The sequence below is a fragment of the Gossypium hirsutum genome, chromosome D08, assembly GCF_007990345.1.
Source record: "Gossypium hirsutum isolate 1008001.06 chromosome D08, Gossypium_hirsutum_v2.1, whole genome shotgun sequence".
Taxonomy (NCBI): domain Eukaryota; kingdom Viridiplantae; phylum Streptophyta; class Magnoliopsida; order Malvales; family Malvaceae; genus Gossypium; species Gossypium hirsutum.
In genome coordinates, this window is record NC_053444.1 from 6,933,503 (window position 1) to 6,944,405 (window position 10,903).

The 10,903-nt window shown below is 38.3% G+C and overlaps 1 protein-coding gene across 1 annotated transcript; it reads right to left on the reverse strand.

Moving 5' to 3' along the window:
• Positions 1 to 10,214: 10,214 nt before the first annotated feature.
• Positions 10,215 to 10,607, reverse strand: LOC107908364 (uncharacterized). The gene has a single exon (XM_016835545.1). The coding sequence runs from the start codon at positions 10,605 to 10,607 to the stop codon at positions 10,215 to 10,217; it is 393 nt and encodes a 130-aa protein (XP_016691034.1).
• Between the last annotated feature and the right edge of the window lie 296 nt (positions 10,608 to 10,903).

Below are 10,903 nucleotides of genomic sequence, written 5' to 3' on the forward strand. Positions count from 1 at the left end.
TGCCCTCTTTCAACAGGGTCTAGATATTGCCATTGAGGAAGAAAAACCAGAAGGGGTTGATGATAAAGAATGGAAGACCATCAACCGATTGGCATGTGGTACAATTCGATCATGTCTTTCCAGAGAGCAGAAGTATACATTCAGTAAAGAGACTTCTGCAAGTAAATTGTGGAAAGCATTGGAGGAGAAATTTCTGAAGAAGAACAGTCAAAATAAGTTACATATGAAGAAAAGACTGTTTCGTTTCAGTTATGTTCCTGGTACCACGATGAACGAGCACATTACCAATTTTAATCAGCTGGTGGCTGATTTGTTGAATTTGGATGTGACTTTTGAAGACGAAGACTTGGCGTTAATGTTGTTGGGATCGCTTCCTGAGGAGTTTGAGTACCTTGAAACTACTCTACTTCATGGAAAATCGGAAGTAACTTTCAATGAAGTAACTGCTGCATTGTATAGCTATGAACTACGCCGAAAGGATAAGTTGAAAGGTTCAGGTGAAGCAGCAGTGGAAGCATTGGTAACAAGAGGTCGTCAGCAAAGTCAGTCTAAGGGGAAGAGAAGAAAGTCCAAAGGTCGAGCTGTTGCCAAAGATGAATGTTCTTTTTGCAAAGAAAAAGGACATTGGAAGAAAGATTGTCCAAAATTGAAGAAAAAAGGGAAGACTCCGCAAGATGCAAATGTTGCAGAATGCAATAGTGAAGCAGAGTCAGACTTTTCTCTTAGTATGACATCTTCAACATTATATGCAGATGAGTGGATCATGGATTCTGGTTGTTCCTATCATATGTGTCCCATTCGGGAATGGTTCTTTGAATTTCAAAAACTAGATGAAGGGGTTGTTTACATGGGTAATGATAACACATGTAAAATAGCCGGGATAGGTTCAATTAAACTGAGGAGTCATGATGGATCTACTAGAATTTTGCGGGATGTACGATATGTCCCAAAGTTGAAAAAGAATCTCATCTCTTTGGGGTCGTTAGAATCTAAAGGCCTAGTTGTGACAATACGAGATGGAGTTCTTAAAGCAACTTCAGGAGCATTGGTGATGTTGAAAGGCATAAGAAAGAACAATCTGTATTACTACCAAGGTAGTACAGTGGTCGGGACAACAGCAGCAGCAATTACGAGTACCAAGAAGGACGCTGAGGCAACACAGCTGTGGCATATGCGTTTGGGCCATGCTGGTGAAAAATCCTTGCAAACTCTAGCCAAGCAAGGATTATTGAAAGGTACAAAGACTTGCAAACTTGAATTTTGCGAGCATTGTGTTCTGGGAAAACAACGAAGGGTGAAATTTGGCACTGGGATTCACAATACTAAAGGTATTCTGGATTATGTGCATTCTGATGTATGGGGACCGTCCAAGACTCCATCACTTGGAGGAAGACGTTATTTTGTCACCTTTATTGATGATTTTTCCAGACGAGTTTGGGTGTTTCCTATGAAGAACAAAGATGAGGTGCTTGAAGTTTTCCTTAAGTGGAAAACTAAAGTTGAAAATCAGACAGGAAGGAAGATTAAGGTTCTCCGATCAGACAACGGTGGAGAATATAAAAGCGATCCTTTCCTGAAGATATGCCAAGATTGTGGCATAGTAAGGCACTTCACCGTAGGTGGAACACCGCAACAGAATGGGGTGGCAGAGCGTATGAATCGAACGCTTGTGGAGAAAGTTCGATGTATGTTATCTAATGCTGGATTAGATAGAAAGTTTTGGACTGAGGCTGTGACGTACGCTCAACATCTCATCAATCATTTGCCATCATCTGCTATAAATGGCAAGACTCCTTTGGAGAAATGGTATGGAAAACCTGCTACTGATTATGACACCTTGCGCATTTTTGGTTCTATTGCATATTATCATGTGAAAGAATCAAAGTTAGATCCAAGAGCAAAGAAGGCTCTATTCATGGGCTTCAATGCTGGTGTTAAGGGATATCGTTTGTGGTGTCTAGAGGCAAAGAAGACGATAATCAGTAGGGATGTTACCTTTCATGAATCTGCCATGTTGAATAAGGTAAATCCAGAAGGAGTGAGTAGTACTTCGCAGCAGGTGGAGTGTACTCCGCAGCAGGTGGAGTTTGAGCAGAGTGTGGTAATTCCAGCAGAAGGTACCACTAGTGATTCTTCATTGGCAGATGCAGAGTCAGATGAGGAAGAGGTTTCTACCCAAGAACCTCAACAGTAATCAGAGCCAATTGCAGTCAGAAGGCAGAGACGAGAAATTCAGAAACCAGCTCGTTTCACTGACATGGTAGCTTATGCACTTCCAGTTGTTGATAATATTCCATCCACTTACACCGAAGCCATTCAGAGTTTAGAGAATAATAGATGGTTAGGTGCAATGGAAGAGGAAATGCAATCTCTAGAGAAAAACAAGACGTGGAAGTTGGCACAACTACCAAAAGGGAAGAAGGCGATTGGTTGCAAATGGGTATTTGCAAAGAAAGAAGGATTTCCCGACAAAGAAGATGTTCGTTACAAGGCAAGGTTAGTGGCTAAAGGCTACGCTCAGAAGGAGGGAATTGACTATAATGAGGTATTTTCTCCAGTTGTTAAACATTCCTCCATTAGAATTTTGTTGGCCTTGGTAGCGCAGTTGAATTTGGAGCTAGCTCAACTTGATGTGAAGACCGCGTTTCTACACGGTGATTTGAAGGAGGAAATCTATATGACTCAGCCAGATGGATACAGGGTTGCTGGTAAAGAAAATTGGGTGTGTAAACTTAGCAAATCGTTGTACGGATTGAAACAATCTCCGAGACAATGGTACAAACGATTTGACAGGTTCATGAAGGACCAGAAGTACAAAAGAAGCAAATACGATCATTGTGTGTATTTGCGCAAGCTTCAAGATAATTCCTACATCTACTTACTCTTGTATGTTGATGATATGCTGATTGCAGCAAAGAGCCAAATGGAGATTGATAGACTGAAGGCTCAGTTGAGTAAAGAGTTTGAGATGAAGGATTTAGGGGAAGCTAAGAAGATTCTCGGCATGGAAATAACTCGGGATAGAAAGAGGGGCAAACTTTGGCTGTCACAAAAACAGTATTTGGAGAAGGTACTACAACGTTTCGGTATGTCTGAAGGTACAAAACCTGTAAGTACCCCACTTGCTCCTCATTTTAAACTAAGTAACCAGTTATCTCCAACGACTAAGGAAGAACAAGAGTACATGGCAAAAGTCCCATATGCAAATGCAGTTGGAAGCTTGATGTATGCAATGGTATGTACGAGACCAGATATTTCACAGGCTGTTAGTGTTGTTAGCAGGTTCATGCATGATCCGGGCAGGGGTCATTGGCAAGCTGTGAAATGGATTCTGCGGTATCTCCAAAATACCATAGATGTCGGATTGGCATTCGAGCAGGATGAATCATTTGGTCAATGCATAGTTGGATATTGTGATTCTAATTATGCAGGTGATTTGGATAAGCGACGGTCTACAACTGGCTATTTGTTTACTTTAGCGAAAGCGCCAGTTAGTTGGAAATCTACCTTACAGTCCACGGTGGCTTTGTCTACAACAGAGGCAGAGTATATGGCAATTACAGAGGCTGTGAAGGAAGCAATTTGGCTTCATGGATTGCTTAAAGACTTGGAAGTTGGTCAGAAACAACTTAAGGTGTATTCTGACAGTCAGAGTGCTATTCATTTAGCAAAGAATCAAGTTTTTCATGCACGAACGAAGCACATAGACGTTCGCTATCACTTTGTGCGGGAAATTCTCGAAGAAGAGGAGATACTTCTCCAAAAGATTCACACTACGGAGAATCCTGCAGATATGCTGACTAAAGTGGTTACAAGGGCCAAGTTTGAACATTGTTTAGACTTGATCAATGTCCGACACATTTGATATGGCGTCGTTGGCGCAAATTTGAAGACACTATTGAAGTTTGTGTTATGAGAAGATGTTCGAAGATGTGGAATATCGCCAAGGTGGAGATTTGTTGAATATTGGCAATATCCCACATTAGGAAAAGATAGAAAGGGAGGGGGTTTGGTTTGTTATATATAGAACCCCTCCCCTTTGGTTGTATCATCCCAAAATCTTCTCCTTTGTAATATTTCTAGAAGAAATATTGATTTGGTAGTGTCCGAGGACGTAAGCTAAATTGGCCGAACCTCGTTAAATCTCTGGTATTTTATTTCTTATTTGTTTGCTTATATTTAATAGCTTTATGTTGGTTATATTTATTTAGTTATTATTGCTATAAATATCTAAGTGAGTTCTGTCTAGTTGTTGGGTTTTAAGCGGGACCATTTGTGACCCCTCCAATTTAACTGGGAATTTTCTTAGTATAATTGTTGGCATAATAATTATCTAAATATTTCTGATAATATTGTTATTAATATTATCGTCGCTTCCGCAACATAAAATTATATATATTGGATTATAAAAAATATTGGATTTTATTCAAAAAAAAATATTAGACTTTGGGCGATTCAAAAAGACCCTGCTTAAGTGAGATAGCCTAAATATGGTACTCGTGCTGCTCTAACAAGCAAACCTTTTGCTGGAACGGAAGGTTGATTGTCTGCGCTTATTGGAGCGAAATAAACTTTCCACTAAAGTGAAAGGTTGTTTATTTGTGCATTTTGGAGCGAAGAAATCTTCCACTGAAGCGGAATTGCCTTAATTACATATGTCAAGCTATCATTTCTTCTTGCTATTTCAGAATTACATTGGGTAAGAAACACTAAAAATTAAGTCCAATTTAACACTAAAAATATATAAAATTAGTTAGAAAAATAAAATAAAATCCTAAAATCATACTAGAATAAAAGACACATAATTTTAAGATATTAGATTTAGCAATGTCTTATTCATGCTTATAATGTATCATTTGTTCAATATTCATATGTCACGCTTGTTTATCTTAACTTCGATGTTATGCTTTTATTCTATTTGAGTTGTTTTAGTAACAAATGTAGTGTGTTGCATCCAAGTCCATCGACTAAAAGAATGTAGGATGTTATAATTATAAATCTCATAACTAAGGCATTATCGATAAACAATTTAAGATCACATGAATCACATCAAACTAAATGTTGTCTATTGTAGCGACCTAAAAATTTGGGCACGGGCGCTAGTCGAAATAATTATTGAAAATTTAAAAACGGAGTTTCGTTTAAAAAGTGAGTCGCCACCGATCCTTTTTTCTAGGTGTGATCGGACACCAAATAAATTTTCTTTTTTTAAGAAAAATTTATTTTTAAACTTTTCTAAAAAAGAGGTAATTTTAGGTCCACGTGAAAATCCAGAGAAAATTAGGGTTCGGGAGTCGGTTACGCGCGAGGAAGGTATTAGCACCCTCGCGACGCCCAAAATTGGTATCTCGTTAAACACGCGTTGTCCTAATTTTCAAAAAATACAAGTTCAATTTAATAGTTAATCGCGATCAGATCAAAATACGAGAATTTTTAAAAACACGAAGATTTTTGAAACATTTATTTTTTTGAAAACACGAAAAATTTTTAAAACACGAGAATTTTAGAGACACGAAAATTCTTAAAAATACAAAAAATTTTGAAAACACGGAAATTTTTAAAACACGGGAATTTTTGAAAACATGAAAATTTTTGAAACACCGGAATTTTGAAAACACGAGGATTCTTGAAAACACGAAGATTTTTTAAAACACGGAAATTTTTGAAAATACGAAAATTTGAAATACGGAAATTATTTTTAAAAAACACGAATATATTTTTTGAAACACGGTAAATTTCATTATTATTTTTTGAGACACGAGAAATTTTGGAAACATGAAAACTTTTGAAAACACGATTTTTTTTAAAACGTACCGTATTTAACACGAATCGATGATATTCACCCCGACATGGCGATGAAATCATCGATTTAGTGTCAAATCGATTCGACTTAATATTTAATCGTGATTCTATTAAACACGAGAAATCTTTTCTATTTTTAATAACACGAGAATTTTTGAATATCTTCATTTTTTTTAAGGGCGTCCCGTATTTAACACGAGCCATCGATATTCACCCAACATAGCGATGAATTCGATGACTTAACATTAAATCGGTTCGTTGCCTTGTGCATTAAAATATTTTTTAATTTTAAAAATGCAAGTAAAATAAATGTGATAATATTTCTAAATATGCTATTTAAAAAAACTAATTAAATTGAAATGAAACAATAATTAAATATACAAATTAATTTAAAACAAGGGTAAAAAGATTACCAAAAGCCCAAAGTTATGGGCTTGATTCAACGGGCTACGCAATTCGGGCCTTTTTTGTTTTTTGTTTTTTCCTTTTCTCCTCTTTTTTTTTGTGCAGATTGGGCCGCTGGGTGCTGGGCTGGGTGCTGGCCTGCTGCTGGAACGGGCCTGGAGGCCTGCTGGCGCTGGAACGGGCCTGTTGCTGGTTGGCCTGTTGGCTGCCTGGCCTGCTAGGCCTGCTGCTGTTTTTTTTTGCTACTGCTATTTCTTTTTTTTTTCTTTTTTTGGCTGTTGTTTTGGGCTGCTGGGTGGTCTGCTGTGGGTCGGGTCGGGTCAAGCCCGACTATGATGTATTTCTTTTTCTTTTATTCTTTTATTTTTTTCTTCTTTTTCTTTCTATTTTTTCTTTCTTTTTCTTTCTTTTTTTTCTTTCTTTTTTCTTCTTCCTTCCCTTCGACTTTGCTCTTCCTCGCCGTCGCCGCTTCTTCCGCCCGGTGTGATGGTCTCCGGCGTCTCCTCTTCGCTTCTTCTTTCTTCTTCTCTTTCTTCTTGGCTGCTTCTTTTTCTTCTTGGTTACTGTTTTTTTGTTGATTTCTTGCTTTTTTTTGCTTTGCTTTGTAGGTATGACGGTGGTTAAAAGAATGCAAAGGCACGGCGGTGGTTACGATGGTGGTGAAGGCGGTGGTTGGGGCCCTTTGGCTTGCTGCTTTTGTTTGATTTTTTGCTGCTGTTTTCTTAGTTTTCTTTCTTTCTTTTTGCAAAAAAATGAACCCCCCATTCACTCTCCATCTCATTCCTTTTTAATCCTCCAATTTTGTCAATTTCTTCTTGTTTTCAGGTGGCAGAGGAGGGCATCATGGCCTAAGGAGGCTGCTGGAGTAGCTCGGCTGGGGGAGGGGTACGTTCGGCTGCTGATTGCAGCGATTTGACAAGTCTAGAAGGACTAAATTGCATTGGATGCAAAGCTTCTGGGGCAAAAGTGTAATTTTAGCAAAAATACGGGCCAAATGTAATTTCTTGATAGTTTAAGGGTCAAAGTGAAATTTTGAGAAAGTTTAAGGGTCGAAATGTAATTTTAGAAAGTTTTGGGGTCAAAATGTAAATTTTTCTTTACTCATCGTTGTGAAACAGGGATAGAGCAAAGACTAAAAAGCACTGAATTTTGTCGACCATCCAAAATTTTCCTCTTTATTTGAAAAGCAGAAATCGAAAACAGCTCGGCGTGCGACCCGAGACTCAACTCACCTCTTGGATTATGAGTTGATCTTCGAAAAACAAAAATAAAAAATACCTCGACATGTGCCCCGAGGCTCAACTCACCTCTTGCAATATAAGTTGATTTTTGAAAAACATGAATTGAAAAATACCTCGGCGTGACCCGAGGCTCAACTCACCTCTCGCAATATGAGTTGATTTTTGAAAAACAGAAATTTAAAAGAAATACCTCGGCATGGTCCAAGGCTCAACTCACCTCTCGCAATATGAGTTGATTTTTTGAAAAACATAAATTTAAAAGAAATACCTCGGCATGGTTCAAGGCTCAACTCACCTCTCGCAATATGAGTTGATTTTTTTGAAAAACTTAAATTTAAAAGAAATACCTCGGCATGGTCCGAGGCTCAACTCACCTCTCGCAATATGAGTTGATTTTTTTGAAAAAAAAACAGAAATTTAAAAGAAATACCTCAGCGTGACCTGAGGCTCAACTCACCTATCATATTATGAGTTGATTTAAAAAAAAGACAGGAATTAAAAATACCTCAGCGTGACCCGAGGCTCAACTCACCTCTGTATTATGAGTTGATTTTTTGAAAAAAAAACAGAATTTTAAAAATATTTCTTGAAAGAAATAGGGTTTCAAAAAAAACATCAGGTGAAACTAAAAGCCTTCTTCCTCATTGATTCTGTGCAGCTTTTTCCTAGTATTCCTTGCTCTACTGGTATACCTGTATATGTCATGTATGATGTTATTACGATATGCACATGTTTGTCCTAAATGCTTTTGTGTCTACATGATCATACAATGCACCGTGGGCTGTTTGTCACGTGCCCCACTTTTGATTTTTGTGAGGGTCCGCATTCATTTCCTCAATTCTTGACTTTTCTCTCTAGTTTTGTACTCATCCTCAAGTTTGGTGAGTAACCCACATTTCTTCGTATATTGCTCTCTTGCCCCCTGCTGAACATTGTTCCTGCTTTGGGGCCCTTGTATTTATCAAATTCTCATCTAGGTAATGCTCAACATTCCTTTTGTTTAGAGTATGTTATCTTACTATTTATCATTTAAATGAATCAAACACAAGATGCATGACAAAAGTGGCAAAGTAGGCATGAAAGAAATACCTCACGTTCATTTTATTTTATTTTTTTTTAAAAAAGCAACAAACAAAGGAAATTGACAAGGAAAGTTTAACAAATAAATCGTCAAAAAGAAAAGAAAGTGAATTCAATTAACAGCAATGCTCTAGATATTCAATGTATGAACTTCTCCATGTTTCTTCGTCTTGGATCGTTTCGAGCATGGCTTCTTGTGTAGAAGATTTTAAGCTTCTGAGAATGCTTCAAATATTGCGACTTCGTCATTCAACTCCCCGTTCAAGTCACTTTGGTCCTTTAAGCCCGAGCCCACTTTGTTAGGACTCCCTTTTGGGTTTTCATCCTAATCTTTTTTGTTCATCAAGACGCCCTTTTCGGGTTTTCATCTTGATTTTTTTCTTTTTTTTTGCTTTTTTTCCCTTTTTTGTTTTTTTCCCTTTTTTTGTTTTTTTTGTTTTTTGTTTTGTCTGTTTTTTTTCTATTTTTTTGTTTTTTAAGCATAATATTTCTTCACAGCATCTGAGTTCACTGGATTAGGTAATTCTTTCCCGTCCATCTCAGTGAGAATCAGAGCCCCTCCTGAGAATGCATTTTTTACAACGTATGGCCCTTCCCAATTTGGTGACCATTTTCCTCGAAAGCCCTTTTGTATCGGGAGGCTCTTTCTTAAAACGAGCTCCCCTTCACGAAATTCTCTTGGCCGCACCTTTTTATCATGGGTCGTGATCATTCTTTTCTGATACATCTGCCTATAACAAATTGCCTTCAAGCGTTTCCCTTCAATAAGGTTTAGCTGATCATATCGAGCTCGAACCCACTCTGATTCTTCTAATCTTGTCTCCATTAAGACGCGCAGGGATGGGATCTCTACTTCGATAGGCAAAACGGCTTCCATCCCGTAGACCAGAGAAAAAGGAGTTGCCCCCGTAGACGTCCGTACTGAGGTGCGATATGCGTACAAAGCGAATGGTAGCTTCTCATGCCAGTCTTTATACGTCTCAGTCATCTTCCCAATAATCCTCTTAATGTTCTTATTAGCGGCTTCTACTACTCCGTTCATCTTCGGGCGGTAGGGTGAAGAATTGTGATGCTTTATCTGGAATTGCTCACATACTTCTTTCATCATCTTGTTGTTCAAATTTAAAGCATTATCTGAAATGATTCTTTCAGGCAGACCATATCGACATATAATCTCCTTTTTTAAGAACCTACAGACTGCAGTCTTTGTCACATTAGCAAACGAAGTGGCTTCTACCCATTTTGTGAAGTAGTCTATAACCACAAAGATGAATCGATGCCCATTGGAAGCTTTCGGGGAAATTGGCCCTATAACATCCATGCCCCACATAGAAAAAGGCCACGGAGAAGTCATGACATGAAGAGGCGACGGAGCTGCATGAATTTTATCGCCATAAATTTGACATTTGTGGCACTTTCGTGCGTAACCAATGCAATCCATTTCCATCGTCAACCAATAATAACCAAGTCTCATAATCTGCCTGGCCATGTGAAACCACTGGCATGTGTTCCACAAATTCCTTCATGAACCTCTTCAAGTATCTTTCTAGCTTCAACAGCGTCCACGCACCTCATGAGCACTTGATCTTTTTCTCTTTTGTATAGAATATCCCCGTCAAGAACAAATCCAATCGCTATTCTCCTAATTGTTCTTTTGTCATTCTCGTTTGCTTGCTCGGGGTACATTTAATTCTTGATATACTCCAATATATCATGGAACCATGGTCGTCCATCTGACTCCTCCTCAATACTAAAACAGTGTGCAGGGGTCTCATATATACTCATTTGGATGGGCATTATCTCAGTTTCTCTGTTTTCCTTGAACATCGAAGCCAAGGTGGCTAGGGCATCAGCCAGTTGGTTCTCTTCTCGTGGAAAGTAGTTAAAAGTCACTTCTCTGAATTCTTTGACCAATTTCACAATGAGATCATGATACTTGACTAATTTCGAATCTCTTACTTCCCATTCTCCGCGAATTTGATAAATCACTAATGCTGAGTCCCCGTGTACTTCTAAGATTTTGATTTTCTTCTCGATAGCTGTACAAAGTCCCATGATACAAGCTTCATACTCTGCCATATTAAAACTCATCTTCTATGATTGATCTTTTGATGATTCACCTTCGAAAATGCACATCAAGTCTTCATCTGGGAAATCAAATCACAAAGGCTCGTATTCTTCCGCTGTTCGACTTGCCAAGAAGTTAGCTGTCGCTCTTCCCTTTATCGATTTTTGGCTCACATACACGATGTCATACTCAGCCAGTAAGATCTACCATCGTGCCATTCTTCCTGAGAGTGCAGGTGACTCCATCATGTACTTTATTGGATCCAGTTTTGAAATTAACCATGTCGTATGATACAACATGTATTGTC

Coding starts and splice junctions, on each gene's coding strand:
- LOC107908364 (XM_016835545.1), bottom strand. CDS start 10,607: ATGGCAGAGTATGAAGCTTGTATCATGGGACTTTGTACAGCTATCGAG.